The sequence below is a fragment of the Trichoderma virens genome, assembly GCF_000170995.1.
Source record: "Trichoderma virens Gv29-8 chromosome Unknown TRIVIscaffold_2, whole genome shotgun sequence".
Classification (NCBI taxonomy): domain Eukaryota; kingdom Fungi; phylum Ascomycota; class Sordariomycetes; order Hypocreales; family Hypocreaceae; genus Trichoderma; species Trichoderma virens.
This window is the reverse complement of record NW_014013747.1, coordinates 327,480-344,201: the sequence shown is the minus strand read 5'-3', so window position 1 is coordinate 344,201 and position 16,722 is coordinate 327,480. Positions and strand designations below refer to the sequence as shown.

Here is a 16,722-nt window from a genome sequence, read left to right as displayed (position 1 = left end):
CTCCACTGCTGTGCCATGGAGGCCTAGAATCACCTATGGAAGCATAATCAGCTCGCTGGGGGTGAACAAATGCAACTCTCTACTATTAAATGCCTCGGAAGCGAGAGATTGATGACGACGAAGCCCAAAATGCTGTGTCTAAGAGCGCAACCCCAGCGGCATAAACTACCGAAAGGGCATTTCTTGCTCTTCTCGGCAGATGCAAGTCCCCAAATCTGGACAACACCAAGGTAAACACGCCACCCAATATATTCCCATCAGTTCATGATGCCATCACAAGCCGGGCCGTCTGCCGCAATGTAAGCGAACCGCCCGGTCCGTCCCCGAACCCTGATTAAACACCATCCTTCTTCACTCCAACAACCACCAGATTCCTTGGGCTCTCACCATAATCAAACACCGTCTCCACCCAGGCATGCTTGACGACGTCGTCGTGCTCCTTTAGGAACGTCCACCGGTCTGCCACGATGAGCGATTCCACCACCGCCGCGCTCAGTGCCATCAGCGACCAAATCACGCACAGCTCCTTCTTCCGCGGCTCGTACATGGCCTCGTACTTTTCGATTTCCGCATCTGATATGTCCGCCATCTTCTCGTTCATCACGGCCGCGTACTGCTTGTATTCCGTGCTCGTCGTCAGCTTCTCCACGGCTCCCCGCACGTAGGCCTTGAACGATCCGTAGCAACTTTTGCGCAGCGATCCGATAACCACGGGGTTCGTGCTCATGTTAAAGGGGCTTGCCTGCTCCTCGTCTTGGCCATCTTTGACGGAATCATCGTGCCAAACGCGGGTTACCACGCCACGGTCCAAGAATATTCGCTGCAGAACAGCCCGGAAGAAGTGTCGGGTGAAGAAGCCTTCGCTCTCTACTCGTGTCCAGTTCTGTGGTGCTTGGCAGGCCATCATGCGGGCCGTGATGTTGAGGCGAATGCCGTCACCTTGGTAAGACGAGAACTGCTGGCTCATAGGGAAGCCCTGCGGATCTCGCTTTTCAGATTCGCGGACAATTCTGCCGTTGAGCGCCTGAAGACTGGGTCGTAGGTAGGGCTGCTTGTAACTTGGGGGTCCCAGTTTCTCTGTCAGGAGGTTGTAGCAGCAACCGACAATTGCAACAGCTCGTATATCGGGGTTCATGATGAGAGATCGAATGCCGTAGTGTGACAGGTTGCCGCAGGAATGGATAGAGACGGCCATTAGATTGAGGTCTTCCTCAGATCCATCCTTGAGCTTTCTGTGTTGGATACCCTCTATAACTTCTGAGAGATCGCCACTATCCAGCCTTCCTGAGATGTATTGAACACCTCCTTTCCCTTCTTCAGCCACGTACTCGGCCTCGTGAATGTTCATTGGCTGAAACTCAAAATCTTCAGTCCCCTCGACCTGCTTGATAGCTGCCTGTACTGCCTCCTGATTCTTTTGCTCCTCTGGGCTGAGAGTTTCCAATGCCTTGTTCCACATCTTCTTATTCCTCTTCATCTTGGGCCGAACAGCTAATTTGGAAGTCAAATCATACACCTTGGCTGCCGTGACATTGTGGTCTCTGCCTTCCACAGCCACAACGTGACGGTTATAAGGCTCGCAGGCGAGAGCCCTACCAAGATAATTCTGGCCACTGCCAAAGTCCACGAAGTGGGATATCTCGCTCCCGGTCTGCTGAGAAATGTCCTCCGAGAGGGCATCAACATAGTCTGCAAAGTTGACAACCTCGTGGATTTTTTTGGGCTTCATCCCTACAGAGACTGACTTTGGTAGAACCGGCAGTTTCTGCTGTCGTGGTGTGAATTCTCTCCTCAGAGAGAACCTCCTCAGTGCTTTAGCGTACTCAATCAGGCTCTCCGGTGGCTCTTGGCCCGGTTCGAAGCTGAGAGCGTCCAAATCATCCCTTAAAAAGAGATCAAGCGTCTTCATAATGTCATACGACAACAAGAATTCTTTCCATTCGTCTGGCAGCGCTGAGTGGAAGATGCCTGGATCCGAGGTGAAGAAGTCGAGAATATGAACGCCTCCACAGAGGATTTGGAATACATCTGTGTTCCGGGCGAATTCAAATAGAGCTTCGATATACTCTTCCGGCGTCGAGAATTCTTCGCTGCATGGCAGCGGCCGAGAAGGTATCATGGTTGTTTGTTTCAATGAGATAAACCGAGCTTACCCTGAATGATATGGGCGAATAGGGAGGATGGTTCCAATGTAATGTGATAATAAACGTCTCGAATATCTCTGATCCCTTTTTGCAAAATGTGTCTTGTGGTTGTTGGAGCAAAGGGGTTGTGTTGACGTTGAGGAGTTCCAGCGTTGAAAAATGAATCGTTCAGGAAAAAAAAAAATTCCCAACCTAAGTCGGAGTTGATTTTTTTTGAGGTTGACAAATTCTTCCCAGTGACAGATATCCAAGTAACAAACACACTCTTTTTCTTCACAAATAATGCCTAAAACAGTCGTAAAGTCGTGATATGCTGCTTCGGTCTCGATTATTGCCAGGTTCGTGTAAAATATGTTAGTTTTTCAGGCTCATATCATTGGCGCTGGGCCACTGCCCATCTGGTGTCTCACCGAGGCGGTACGTACCGCTACTCGGCTCACCTTAGCCACACCTTGGTTCGCTGTCGCAAGATTGCTTGCAACGTCATCCTTCAACACCCGAGCTTTGCATGATCCTTCAGCAATCAAGTGGAATTAATAAAGCGATTTGTTCTGCGAATTTTCCTCTTTCTTTTCTCCTTTGATTTCGAGCTTAGTATACACCGCATTGCCCGCAGTTCTGTTCCTGTCCGGCGCACCGAGCCTCGAGCTCATGTGTCCTGAACCGTCATCAGGATGATGTCCTCAACAAACGAGGAGGACCCCTTCCTCCAGGTCCAACAGTATGCAGTCTCTTGTAAACGCATAGATCAATTGCTTTACTAACCCAATATCTTCACAGAGATGTCCTCAGCCAAATCTCATCCATCCGGCCCCTCTTCGCGTCATACCTTCGCATCCGCTCCCTCGCCTCATCCTCCACCTCCCCCGAGCTCACATCTGCCCGCGCCGAACTCGAAACCGCACTCTCTTCTCTATCCGAGGACCTAGCAGACCTCGTCGCCTCCGTCCAGGCGATCGAGTCCAACCCCTCCCAGTTCGGCATCTCCGATCATGAAGCCTCCCGCCGGAAGCGCCTTGTCCAAGAGGTTGGCGCCGAGATCCAAGACATGCGCGAGGAGCTCAATAAGAATGTCGCCGGTGGCGGAGGCGGCAATAACGATTTGCCAGACCCAAGCTCCTTTGCTATCGGCGAGGGCGACGGAGGCGATGCGTACAATGAGTTTGAGCAGCAGCAGCAAATGGAGATTATGCAGGAGCAGGATAGACATCTCGATGGGGTGTTTCACACGGTTGGCAACTTGCGCCGCCAGGCGGATGACATGGGGAGAGAATTGGAAGAGCAGAACGAGATGCTCGAGGTGGTGGACGATCTGGCGGACAGAGTAGGCAGTCGACTACAGACCGGCATGGCAAAGCTGCAGTATGTGATGCGCAAGAACGAGGACCGGCTGAGCAGTTGTTGTATTGCGGTTTTGATTTTTGTCTTAATTCTTTTACTTGTTCTTCTATTGATCCTGTAGTAGAGAGTGTTCTTCTCTTCCTGTCTTTTTATGTTTTATGCTTGGGAAATGGTCTTTATGGAGAGATAAAAAGGAAGAGGTCTAATGGGCGAATGAAGATTGGGACTAGGAGTTTTGGCGGAATGGTTTATGCCGACATATCGGTTGTTACAGCCGTGCATGCCTACTAGGTATACAGCGTGGGTTCAATATCTACGGCGCAAGATGATGCAGGATAGAGCGAGAATAAAGAGCATGGGTTTCTTCTATAATGCCCATAGCTTAGAAAGACACTTCCAAAGTCCCCATAGCGCCTCGTACGCAGTGTAAACAAGGGACCTCAGGGGTCTATCATATATATGTGTATATATAACCTGCAGCGGCATACCGATTTGCCTTCCAAACGCCATTGCTTCAATGTATTACCCGAATACATGAGATCTTCCTTCTCTTGACCCCCTAAAACGTAATAAAGAGACGGCTATAGTTAAGGAGCAGAAAGAGCAGCAAAGAAAAAGAAATGAGAATGAATCCTTCAGCCCAGGACCAGTCCTTCCGTGCGAAGCAGTTCTACCATTGCTCGTAATGATTGCGCAGCGGCTGCATTCGCCGGCGCCTTCTTGGGGAATTCGACCAACGCCAGGCGCAGCGCGGCGATGGCTGCGTTTCCGTAAAAATTCAAAAACCGCTGCTCGTGGCCTTCAATCATGGCTCTCAAGACCACGTATTGTGTGTTCGAAGTCTCATTAGGAGGTGAGTTGACGATACCGGCCAACGCCTTCCAGTAGTTGACTGATGTATACGGATTCACCTTGGCCGTCTTGCTGAAGTCGCGAAGGGAAATCGAAGCGAAACCGGTACCCAGACCTGTCATCCTATCGTTGTGAGTCTGCTCCGTAACATACCCAGGCCCATCCTTTTTCCATCCTATGGCTTGTCTCCCTCTTTCGGTTTTGTCACTTCCTCTCAAGCCAAACAAGACCGGACAGACGACTCGGAACTTGGCCATGAGGATGTCAATCAGAGATTCACCGCACCATTGAAATTCCTTCTGAGAAAATATCTGGGCTGTGAAGACGCCGATTGGATCTGCAGCCTTGGGATTCGCACTGCACTCGTTGATGAACTGATTAATGATGCCCTTGGCACAAATGTTCAATAGGTAGATGAAGAGAGAGGGCAGAGTGGCTTCGTTATTTACTGCCCCCGCAACCGGTTGTCTCTGTCCCACGGTAAACCGGCTCACTTCAATGGGAGCGCTAGGCACTGTACCGTTGAGTGCCTCTGTGAGTGCCATTGTAATTTTGGCAATCTATTTTGCGTGTTAGTACCCTCAGCACATTTGTGGACTCCAGAAATCTCGACTTACAGGTTGAGCGTTTGCGCCTTTACCTGCTGTAAGCTGTCCGATAGAGACTCGAATCTCTCTTCGGTAGGTCCCCATCTTGCCTTTCAGGGGTGACCCAGGCACTTTTGCTTCGGCCTGCAGCACTTGACGCAGCTTCTTCAGCTCCTTGTGAATTTCGACATATCGATCTGCCAGGGCATTCTTCTGCGCTGGGGGAGGGCGAGCTACTGGGATTTGAGCGGCAGGCGGTTGAGCGACGGGCTTGGCCAGTGTTGTTGGTGCCAAGCGATTCTCGAGTTTTGCCGCGGTGGTGGGTGCAAAAAGATTGTTCGTAGCCGGTTTGGTCTGCGCTCCAAGAAAGCCGTTCACCAGGGGGGCAGCAGCATTTGACGTCGGCTGTTGCCTTGCTTCGGTAAGGTTCTGCTTGACAGGTTCTTGAGGCTTCGCAGCGACTGGTTGCTGAACAGGCGTTGGCTCTACCTTCTTGGGCGGTTCTGGCACGGGTTCGGGAGGAAGTTTTGGCACCGTCTTGGCCTTGAGCTCTCGGAGCCTTCTCTCTTCTTCGACTATTGCCGCCTCCACTCTTAACCTTTCCTGCTCCTTGCGCTCCAATTCTAGAATTCGCTGACGCTCTTCTTGAAGCGAATGGAGCTCAAAAACCCGAATAGCCGCCTCCCGCACGCGTTTGTGCTCTGCCTGAGCAGCGGCGAGAGCGCTCTGGTGGCTCAGCTCATTATTTCGGCCGTCAAAGAGAAATCTAGAGATAAGGCCGCTCTCCGGACTCGACAGCAATTGGCCCCTCCTCGACTGGGGGGGATTGGTCATGTTCTCGAGGCGGGTGGTGAGACAATCAGTCGTTATCGCGATGGCATTTGCAATCGTTGGAGTGTGGAAATATCGATCATAAAAATTTACAAAGGAGAAAGGCCAGTGGGAGGGAATGGGCCAATCGTTCTCCGTGGGGGGATTTTGCAAGTATCAAAGAGCAAATCGTCCGATGAATGCACTATGTTGAGAGATGGATGACTTTCGAATCACTGTTTGTTATCAAGGTTTGAACCTTGCATCTTTACTCGAAAAGAGAGGCGTCAAGGGTCAAGGTACTAGGTAGAGGTACGTACTGCCTGCCCTGGTTGGCAGGACAAATCTGAAAGTGATGACGCGCCGGAATCGCCAAAACATAACGCCGAAGGCTGCCGCATCGCATCGGCAAGCCCAGGCACACGCTGGCCAAGTAGAGTACAGCGCAGCATGTACTGTAGCACTACCTAGGTACTCCGTACACCTACAGAAAAAGCTTGGGAGCTAGAGAGGCCTTTGGGCTAAGCAAGGGCCGGGATCTACGATTGACGCTTCGTCTCATTTCGTCTAACTAGGACGCTTTCGCGAGGGCATGGATGCTTCGGTTGGCTTTCTCCAGACATTCAACACAGATTTGGTGATATCATCCTGGGCAGGTGCCTGGCATTGGCTGCTGAGGTACCTTACATTGGCAGCGAGTGTCATATCTCTCTTGTTCTTAGCCCAGGCACGGTAGGGATTTGTTCGTTCATGTCACCGCTGACGTGGCTCTGTCCGATTCGACTCCCTTTTCATGGTGTATCTCCTTCGGAGAATGAGAGATGACAAAGCGTAAAACCATATCTGCGAAGTAGGTTACAGCTGTTATGGGGGAAGCTTGTCTTAGTTTCCGGTGGGAAAAGGACGGCCTGCTCTTTTTTGCCCCAGCAACAGAACAAGGGCGCGCTAGACACGATTTGGTCTTTTCGTACATGTTCGAGAGACAAATAAAGGAGCCTGGCTGCTAACACGTTGCTCGCTGCCTCTTGTGCGCGTGCCGAATAAAAATCCCAATTGTTTTGTGGGCTGGAGCAGAGCAGAGCCCATGCATGGCCTGTCTGTATGCCACTCGATTTGGTCATGCAAATGACCCTGGTATGGTGGCGCCAGGGTATTTGAACTCAGTGCTGTTTGATCCATGCTACCCCATACTCTTGTCTCTGCTGAGATAATATTTATCGCTTCCAGTTACCAACTGACTGCCTTGAAGAGAATTGTGGCACGGCAAACGGCTTGGCTGTCAGCACGATAGGTGAGAAGCTTCTGCCTGTGCCGTACAATGGGCCCGGTCTATGATTGCCTGCTCCATGACACAGTTGAATGGGTTCAATTGAGCAGCTGAGTATTTTGATGTCTCTGCTACGCGTACTAGACTCGTACCGTAGTGCTACTGTTACTAGTAGGGCCTGACCGGGTGGGCACAATATCATTAGTATTTGGGGCTCGTATTGATGAGGGTGGGCAAGAGTGGTTTAGTTAACTTCAGGGGCGGGTATCAGAGCTCGTTGCTCCATCCAATGCTTGTACAAAGCAGCAGCTGTGCCTCAGCAGCTGCAAAGAAGCGAAAAAGGGCACGGCTAATGCTCATGCTCCAGCCTAGAGCATGCGATACATGTGCAGACGAGCTGTCTGGCGCTGCAAAGAATCCTAGGGCCAAAGACGGCCGGGACTGCCGTTGATCGTGATATCGCAGGTTTCCGCGGTGTCGTGTGACGACGTGATGGGTTAGAATAGCGGGACAGAAGCGCTACGGCTGCGGCGCCAGCAGCCCCAAGCAGGGGTCGATGTTGAGTTGTGATGAGCGCGAAACGAAGGCGGAAGCGGTTTTGATATCGGCCAGTGCTGTATTCGTATGGGCTTCCAGGTCCTTGCCAAAGCCCGGCTTGTTGACGCTGATGGCTAGGAGCGGTCTCGTATCCGTGCGAGGGACTGACCTCCCATCCCTGCAATATCCATATCGTCTGAAGCTGTCAATCAATATGTACGAGTACATGTATCGTCCATTGATAGGCACTCGATACTGTATCTACAGGCATAATACAGGCACAGCTTTGAGGGACGTAGACCAGCCAGCGATGCTGCTTCAGGTAGAGCAATTGGCATCAATTGAATGACGGCGATTCACGCTCCCGCTGCTAATTGCTCTCTACCGGACCGGCGCTGTCGACATACTATGTAATCTTCACGTCCATGGATACAGTACACAGGGTCCGGTATATTTTACTGTCAATATACTCCGTACTTGCATGGAGGATGTACTCGTAGAGCCAGCGCCGTCGAGTGTCTGATTGAGCCCAGCCCTGAAAGGTGTCAAACGATTTAGGTTCTACAGCGGATGCCGTGGAATGCTCACAGCACGTGCTGAGAATGTCTCTAGCATTGATCCTCCGTACAGCGGCATCAAAATGCTCTCAAGGGGGCCGACTGAAGCTGTTTCGCCCAGAGGTGGCGTGCGCCAAACAGCTGCTAGCGAGTGGGAATCAAGAGCGTCACTGCACCCCCCATATTTTCGCCCCCGGCGGTAGCTCTACCTGTATCTCCCCAGAGAGCCGTCCATCCTCTCTCCATCTTCCTCCCTCACAGCCTCTCGCAAGGAGCTGGACTTCCCATCCGCATCCATCCTCACCTTCTCTTCTCATTTCCCATCTGCATTGCACCGTCAGCCCGACTCCTTCCTTTCCAACGCTCCTTGGCTCTGCCGAGCTCGCTTGAATCCACTGCATCGACCCTCCTTTGGCAAAATCTGTCCTGTCCACGGGGGCCTGCCACTGTCTCTTAGAGCCGAACTTCCACGATCCCGACCAAAACAACCACCCCCAAAGCTTTCGCCCACGGCAATTCCATCGCCAACCCCCTCCTCTAGCATCGCTCACCACCAGCCCGCACCCGACGTGCACCTTTCCGCTGCCCTTTGTCTGCGCCATGGACCAGCAGCAGCAGCCGTCGCAGCAACAAGCTGCCCAGCATGCCACTGGCGGCGTTCATGGGCCGGCTGGACGCAGGCTGCACATTGCGCACCGCAGGAGCCCGTCTGAACTCACGCCGCTTATGAGCATGTTTGCCAACCCAGGAAGTAAGCCGTCGTCTTTTTCTTTTTCTCTCCCTCTCTTTATTTGGCCTTGAGGACAGCTTTTTTTCCTCGTTGGTGGCTGCCCTTGTCGCTCGCCAGCTCTAGGCGCGGGGCAACCGCGTTGCCAATCCACAACCCCTGCATCCACAGCATATCGCAAACATCAAAGACCGTCAAACCTGGGACATTGAGTGCTAAAGCGTTCGTGCCGTAGTGGAACAACTTGCAATCCAGCAGCAGATTGAGCTCCTGCAACAGCAGCAGCAGCAAATCCAAGCCACCCACCAGCAATATGTCAACATGGGCATGATGCCGCCGGGACAAGCCATCGGCCCCGGCGCTCCATTCAATCCTTTGCAGCCCATGGGCAATGCTTTCCAGTTCCCTAACCAGATTCCACAACAAAATGTTTCGCTGGGTCCCCCGACCCAGCCACTCTCACATCGCCGTAATCAGTCGGCTCTGCCTAATATGGGCATGGGTCCGCCGCCTGCGCCATCCTCAGGAGCTTCCGGATCTGCTTTTGGAAACTTCGAGGCACCAGGGAGCCACGGGCGTGAGAACGCTGGTTCCAGAGGTGGCCGTGGAGGCGGTGCCGGTGGCGGCCATCAACGACGACATTCCCTGGCCCTGGCCGACGCCAAGAAGGCTGCTGAGCTCGCACAGCAGAAGCGAACGACATCCGGATTCCAGTTCCCCGCCGCCGGCGCTCCAGCGTCTGACAAGCCCGAGGAGGAGAACCAGCCCGTCTCTCAGTCCAGCAGCCTCGACGTCCCCGCAGCCCAAGGATCTACACGTGGAGGCCGCGGTGGACACGGCCGCAGCCAGAGCATGGCTGTCAACGGACGTGGCGGTCTGCGCAGCAGCTCCTTCAATACTGGCACTGATGGTGGCAATGATTTTCAGCGCCGCGGTCCTGGCCACGCTCGCACGGGATCCAGAAACTATGAGGGCAACTGGCGCAACCAAGGCCAAGGTCAGGATCAGTCCGCCAACGCTGGCCAAAACCAGGGATTCCAGCCCGGCCACCGACCCCGCGGCTCCGTCAACCAGTCCATCTCTGCTATGGGAGGCTTTCAGTTCAATCCCGGCCAAGCTCCGGTCCTTCCGCTTGCTGGCCAGATGATGATGCCTCAGATGTACGGCCAACAGCTCAACCCTATGCAGATCAGCCAGCTTCAGGCTCTGCAAGCTGCCCAGATGAACACCCAGCAGTTCCAAGGTCTTCAGGGCTCGCAGCACGCCGGCCAGCTTGCTGGCCAGCAACAGCAACAGCAGCGAAAGACCCTCTTCACCCCCTACCTCCCCCAAGCTACCCTTCCCGCCTTGCTTGGAGATGGCCAGCTTGTTTCTGGTATTCTCCGAGTCAACAAAAAGAATCGCAGTGATGCTTACGTCACTACACTTGATGGCCTCTTGGATGCCGACATTTTCATCTGCGGTAGCAAGGACCGCAACCGTGCTCTTGAGGGTGACTTGGTTGCCATCGAGCTCCTGGATGTCGACGAAGTATGGGGCCAAAAGCGAGAGAAGGAAGAGAAAAAGAAGCGCAAGGACATCACCGATACTCGCTCCGGTTCCACCAACCAAGGCAGCCAAGCTTCTGGACAAAATGATGAAAGCAACCCTCCTGATGGAGCAATTCGCCGTCGTGGCAGTCTTCGCCAGCGACCCACTCAGAAGAAAAATGATGACGTCGAAGTCGAGGGCCAGAGCCTTCTTCTTGTCGAGGAGGAGGAAATTAATGATGAACAAAAGCCCCTGTACGCCGGTCATGTTGTCGCCGTCATTGAGCGTGTTGCCGGCCAGATGTTCTCGGGTACTTTGGGCCTGCTCCGACCCAGCAGCCAGGCTACCAAGGAGAAGCAGGAAGCCGAGAGAGCGGCTCGGGAAGGTGGCAACTCCCGTTCAAACGACGGTCGCCAGCAAGACAAGCCCAAGATTGTCTGGTTCAAGCCTACTGATAAGCGTGTCCCCCTGATTGCTATCCCCACGGAGCAGGCTCCTCGAGACTTTGTTGAGAAGCACCAGGACTATGCCGATCGCATCTTTGTTGCATGCATCAAGAGATGGCCCATTACGTCTCTTCATCCCTTTGGCACGCTTGTAGAGCAGCTGGGCCGTATGGGTGACCTTAAGGTGGAAACTGATGCGCTGCTTCGCGACAACAACTTCTCATCCGATGAGTTCTCCGAAGCCGTTCTGCGCAGTGTCGGCCTCCAGGATTGGTCGCTCGCCCAAGAGGATGAAGCAGCCATTGCCTCGCGCCGCGACTACCGGGATGAAAAGATCTTCACCATTGATTTCAATGGCAGCTCTGAGCTCGGAAATGCAGTGCATGTCACTTCTCGTTCCGATGGCAAGATTGATATTGGTATCCACGTTCCGGATGTCACACACTTTGTTAAGCCCAACTCTCTCGTGGACCGGGAGGCCAAGAAGCGTGGCACCGCCGTTCATCTCATTAACCGATTCTGCGCAATGCTGCCTCCGAAGTTGTCCGGAGAGCTTTGCTCCCTCGTGCCAGGCGAGGAGCGTCTCACCGTCAGTGTTGTATTCACTGTGAACCCTGTCAACGGCGCTGTTGCTGAAGGTGACAGCTGGGTGGGCAAGAGTATCATCAAATCCACCGGCAAGGTGTCACTGAGCGATATTGACAAGGCTCTGACTGACGCTTCTACCTTCGATAACGCTAGCGTTCCGATCAACACTATTCAGATTCTGCACGCTGTCGCTCAAAAGTTCCGAGAAGCCCGCTTGGGTGCTGGCAGCGAGCCCATTGCCCCTCTCCGGTTATTGCAGCAGCTTGATGACGAGAACCCTCAAGTGCAACACAACATCTTTGACTCTACCGAGGCTTTGGAGCTTGTCGAGGAGCTCATGCACAAGGCAAACAGTTATGTGGCCCAGCGCTTGGCAGAGGGCTTGCCCGACAAGGCTCTGCTGCGTCGCCAAGCTGCCCCTAACCCACGACGTCTGCAGACGTTTGTCGAGCGCATGACAGCTCTGGGATACGACATCGACGCCTCTGGAAGCGGGGCACTCCAAAACAGCCTCTTCAAGGTTGATGATGCGGACCTGCGCAAGGGAATGGAAACCGTTCTTCTCAAGTCTATGCAGCGTGCCAAGTATTTCATTGCTGGTAAGACTGCGAAGATCGTGTGGCCTCACTACACACTCAATCTACCACTCTACACCCACTTTACCAACCCTACCCGCCGCTACGCCGACCTTATTGTCCACCGACAATTGGAGGCTGTCCTTTCTGAGGGCAAGATTGAATTTTCCGATGATATGGAGAACCTTGTCAAGACTGTCGAAGCTTGCAACACCAAGAAGGACTCGGCACAGAATGCACAGGAGCAGAGCATGCACATCGAATCATGCCGCACCATGGATAAGAAGCGACAGGAAGTTAATGGCGATCTCATTGCCGAGGGCATCGTCCTCTGCGTGTACGAGTCGGCTTTCGACGTGCTGATTCCCGAGTGGGGCTTCGAGAAGCGGGTGCATTGCGATCAGCTGCCCCTTAAGAAGGCAGAATTCAGAAAAGAAAAGCGCGTTTTGGAGCTCTACTGGGAGAAGGGCGTTCCTAGCTCTGCATATGTACCCGAGGATGAACGACCCAAGGCGGCGGCTTCCATGAGAATGTCAAACGCGTTGGCCGCTGCCCGACAGGCAGAAGAGGCAGAGCGTGTGAAGAAGGAGCGCGAGGAGGCTGCTCGTAAGCAGACAGTCACCGGCACCATCTCTACCGATGATGTTGACGCCCTATTCGATGACGATGAGGACGACACTTCAGATGTCACCGAAGCCATGGCGGGAGCATCGCTGGCTGAGCGACCTACACAGAGCGTGCCAGGATCACCGGCACGATCTGCATCCAACGCCGGAACTCTGCACCGCACTCGATCCGACTCCAAGGTTCCTGTGGCAGAGGCTGTGGAGACTCGGTTGACGAACAAGGAGAAGTATCTCAAGTTGTTTTCGCTGCGCGAAGAGGGTGGGGATTACATCCAAGATGTGACTGAAATGACCCGGGTGCCAATCATCCTTAAGACGGACCTTACCAAGAGCCCACCGTAAGTTCCCTTACATTGTAGAGTCATTATTGATATCAGACTTGCTAACATGGAGGAATCAAATAGTTGCCTAACCATCCGATCCCTCAACCCCTACGCGTTGTAAATTGGACGAAGCTGAAAAAGGGGAGTAGAAGTGAGGAGGCGTTTTGGCAGATTGATATAGTCGGGGGTGGCTCGAGGGTATCGAGCAGGGGTTGCCTGCTATAGCAGTGATGTGTGGTATATATTTATTTATTATTTGGCACACGGTAAAAGTGAACCGGTAAGGAACACTTACGCGGAAGCCGCATAATGGTTACAAAGGCGATGCATCTCATGTAATGGCAAACGAAAAAGGCACTGGTGTAATGGAAGAACATTGAGCAGGAGGTGGAGCAGAATGAGATATGATTGATATGTGCTGCGGGTGGAAAGCATGAGATGAAGAAACGAGCATAACTAAGTTGTGATGTAATATATATTACTGCGTTGAGCTGTATTGAGCCGTATTGCTCCCTGTTAACTTGTTAACTTGGCAAGGTGACGCGGCATTAAGAACTGGAGATGCTATATAATTGTGTGTCCCCTTGAGGAACCAAGTAGATTAAGGGAATGACTTTTCAGCACCCCACGTTCGCTATTGAGCATCCCGTTCTCAAATTTAAGGTGGCCTAGGTAGTAATGATGGCAGATAGCAGCAGAAAATTTAGATAATAGCAGAAGGTAGCGATAAGTAGCAGAAAGTAGCGAGAATAGTAGACACTCCAGGAACCGTATATTTATTTAAATAATAGTGATAAGAAAGATCTTTATTCTGCATTGTTAAGATATCTATAACTCTTTTTAATCGCTGAGGTGCTTGATAGCCAACTTGGGGTGCTGAATAGCCCTCCCTTAGATAAAAGGTGCCTTTTCTGTATCTCGCTATGATCCTTGAACAGTAATCTTTGCTGTGAGGCTATCTACGAACTTTATTCCCCAATGCATGCTTCCCTCCGGATTTGCCAGAGAGATGCAGGCTCAATAACTTGGCAGGGCAGTTTTAGATGATATATTGCATCACCCGGAGATCTTATTGTCGCCTGAATTTGCTCCTGCTTTAGTTGAAGTTCAGGGCGAGACACACGCAACTTCGAGTTGGCGAGTTGCCATGATTCGATTACACGAGGAGACAGCTTTAGGAGCCATGTTCCGCGCCAAGTTACTGAGCCTCTGCCTTGGACTATACGATATACAAACGCGCAGGCGTTTCCCTTTCCACCGTTCCAAAGAACAAAGGTGTGTATCTTGGGCATCTGCTGCGCAAGGTCTCCGGCTCGGCAGAGCAGAACCTCAATCCAGTCGCGCTTTTCGCCATTGGCCTGTAGGAGCTCTGATGTAAGTGCCAAGGATTGGAGATGTTGCCAGCACCATGTCGAATGACAAGCTCGAAAGACATCCTCGGCATTGACCATAAAGGAGATGGCAAAGTGTTGTAAGCTGAGGCTTTTGGATGCGAAATCACGACCAATAGCTCTACTAGGAACATCCATATCCAACATGTAATCAGGGACCCGCCGCCTTGGAAATCGATCATAGAATTCATAGGAGTCCTCAAATATTGTCAAGCTGTTGAGAGTATCTGGAAAAAATCTCATTACATAAGAAAGATCTATTTCTCAGCATCAGCAGTGGATCATCAGAATGCATTTAACATGGTAATCTCTGCTACAGGTCTGAATACGTACCTCGATCATGAAAATATCTTGTCCAACTTGTAGATGGCGCCCATGGCTCATATAAAATATGCTCCAGACGATGAAACTTTTCCATCATATGGGCGAATCCGAACGGAGGGATATAACGCCGGAGTTGTCGACGGATAATGAAGCTGGTGACTGCCTGAACTGGAGGTAATTCTTCATCGAAATTTAAGGGAATAGATCCGAAGAGTCGTTCAATAGCCGTCTTTGGTGGAGCCCTAAATTGTCGACCATGCATCCAGCCATACTTTGGGTCATGATATAGAGGTTCAATACAAACGTCCGGCTCTGTCTCCGTGCCATCCTCAACATTATCGGAGGACAAATAAATGTTTTTGAACCAATGTTCGCGGTCGCTGGTAGAATATACATTGAGCTCCAATGCCAAGTTCTCCATGGGCCCCCAGAGACTGAGAATGGAGAAGAGCTTGGATATTGCATCCCTCAAGAGAGGGCCCAGTGCAACTGGAGGCGGACGTACTTTTACGCAACATTTGCCCCTACATCGTGGTAACTCAACATTGAGACAGATGTGGTGGATGAGCTCTCTCTTTTGCGGCGAAATGATGGATTCGAAACCATCGAGACAAGATGCTCGCAGCTTCACCTTGCGAAAATTGACCTTTTCTAAAACGTGCTGCCACTCTCTGCATACAGACGCAAGGGAAGCCCAGCCGCGATGTTTCTGGGCAGCGACTATCTCCAAAATCATGAGGCGAATCTCTGCGGGGAGGCGTAGCCATGCGCAGGCTCTTCTTGTTACGCTGCGGAGTCTCATTCTGTGGCGTATTATTTTGAATTGCTTGAGAGAGGAGCTGCAGGTGATAGGCACAAAAATGGTATCGGGAGGGACTGAGGATTGGTTTGAGTAGCAATCAAGGAGAATGTTGGGTTTCTGAAGAGTGTCCTCGCCTGCTAGATAGAAGGTCAGGATGACAACCTTTGAGGATTGTGGAATGGTCGAATTTTATACATCGGGCCAACTTTCTCAGGCATGAAGCTTGACTCATCATCTTGTAACTCTATAATTCGGGCCTTTTGGCGCAATATATGAGTTTGATCAAGAACTTTATTCCATGTACTAGGTACCTATAGTGGCCACGTATCCAGCATCCCGTATCCCAAATTACCTCCATGGTACATGACGTATAGGGCGCTATCTATTGATATCCCCCTGCTAGAAGGTTCTTGATGCTTGATACCGAAGATACCTCGTGACGATGGCAGAGACTGCAGAAGGGTTAGTCGTGACAATGGTAGACTCTAGAAGAAAGTAGCGATGGTAGCGGATATTAGAGAGAGTAGCGTAGTAGCAAATATTATAGATAAAGTAGTAGAGAGAGTAGCGATAGTAGCAGATACCAGAGACTGTAGAGATAGTAGCAGGTACCAGAGAGAGTAGTGATAGTAGCAGATACTAGAGAGAGTAGCGATAATAGCAGACACTGGAAGATACTAGAAGAAGTCGCAGGTGGCAGCATACCTGCAGAAAGACTCCAAGCGTCCCTTCTTCTCTCGTTACTGTCTGTGTTCGAGGTAAGTGCAATACCGATATGTAGAAAAGCTCTTGACGAGGATGTTTCTTTTTCTCCTTTTCTCCTTTGCTCTCGCACCACAACATCCCCAGCAGCAACACCAGCACACCAACATACCAGCACCAGCACCAGCAACAGAAGCAACACCAATAAGAGCATCTCCTTATATGCTTCCTTGCCTGACTTTCTATGCCTTTGCCTTTCTGAGCACAGGTACTAACCTTTATACTTAGGCCTACCCTGCGGTCCGGAAATACGTATTCCAGAGCTACAAGAATTGCCTTCTGGCAAGTACGTGTTCAGCAGGCGTGACACCACCTTTACGAGACCCCTTTCGGGGACGAGGAGGAGTTTGAGTGCCGTCAAAAGCGGTTGTACCGCGCCCAAGCGCGGCTGGCGGCCGCACAGCGGCAGTGATCGTAAGTCGTTACTTTCTTTTGGACAAGATCCTCAGTTACCAACCCAGGACACCACGAGAAGGTGCCAGCTGATCGGCTTGGGCCAGCCAGAACCTTCTGACTGACACCTCCACTCAGGC

The 16,722-nt window shown here is 51.8% G+C and overlaps 6 protein-coding genes across 6 annotated transcripts; 2 read left to right on the top strand and 4 right to left on the bottom strand.

The window, feature by feature from the left end:
- Positions 1–334: 334 nt before the first annotated feature.
- Positions 335–2,119, bottom strand: TRIVIDRAFT_35993 (uncharacterized protein; the record flags this gene model as incomplete). Its single annotated transcript, XM_014104755.1, has 2 exons — positions 335–1,805; positions 1,920–2,119. 2 exons carry the CDS (start codon positions 2,117–2,119, stop codon positions 335–337), a joined length of 1,671 nt encoding a protein of 556 aa, XP_013960230.1.
- A 699-nt stretch (positions 2,120–2,818) lies between these two features.
- TRIVIDRAFT_197433 (uncharacterized protein) lies at positions 2,819–3,824 on the top strand (the record flags this gene model as incomplete). The annotated part of the gene is made up of 3 exons (XM_014104754.1): positions 2,819–2,865; positions 2,925–3,506; positions 3,785–3,824. 3 exons carry the CDS (start codon positions 2,819–2,821, stop codon positions 3,822–3,824), a joined length of 669 nt encoding a protein of 222 aa, XP_013960229.1.
- A 296-nt stretch (positions 3,825–4,120) lies between these two features.
- On the bottom strand, positions 4,121–6,439 carry TRIVIDRAFT_55440 (uncharacterized protein; the record flags this gene model as incomplete). Its single annotated transcript, XM_014104753.1, has 4 exons — positions 4,121–4,897; positions 4,955–5,224; positions 5,303–5,740; positions 6,422–6,439. The coding sequence occupies 4 exons, from the start codon at positions 6,437–6,439 to the stop codon at positions 4,121–4,123; spliced, it is 1,503 nt and encodes a 500-aa protein (XP_013960228.1).
- Positions 6,440–9,674: 3,235 nt separating this feature from the next.
- On the top strand, positions 9,675–13,480 carry TRIVIDRAFT_82225 (uncharacterized protein; the record flags this gene model as incomplete). The annotated part of the gene is made up of 2 exons (XM_014104752.1): positions 9,675–12,925; positions 12,992–13,480. 2 exons carry the CDS (start codon positions 9,675–9,677, stop codon positions 13,029–13,031), a joined length of 3,291 nt encoding a protein of 1,096 aa, XP_013960227.1.
- Positions 13,481–13,878: 398 nt separating this feature from the next.
- On the bottom strand, positions 13,879–15,427 carry TRIVIDRAFT_63341 (uncharacterized protein; the record flags this gene model as incomplete). Its single annotated transcript, XM_014104751.1, has 2 exons — positions 13,879–14,528; positions 14,635–15,427. 2 exons carry the CDS (start codon positions 15,425–15,427, stop codon positions 13,879–13,881), a joined length of 1,443 nt encoding a protein of 480 aa, XP_013960226.1.
- A 399-nt stretch (positions 15,428–15,826) lies between these two features.
- Positions 15,827–16,343, bottom strand: TRIVIDRAFT_63340 (uncharacterized protein; the record flags this gene model as incomplete). Its single annotated transcript, XM_014104750.1, has 3 exons — positions 15,827–16,066; positions 16,133–16,174; positions 16,302–16,343. The coding sequence occupies 3 exons, from the start codon at positions 16,341–16,343 to the stop codon at positions 15,827–15,829; spliced, it is 324 nt and encodes a 107-aa protein (XP_013960225.1).
- Between the last annotated feature and the right edge of the window lie 379 nt (positions 16,344–16,722).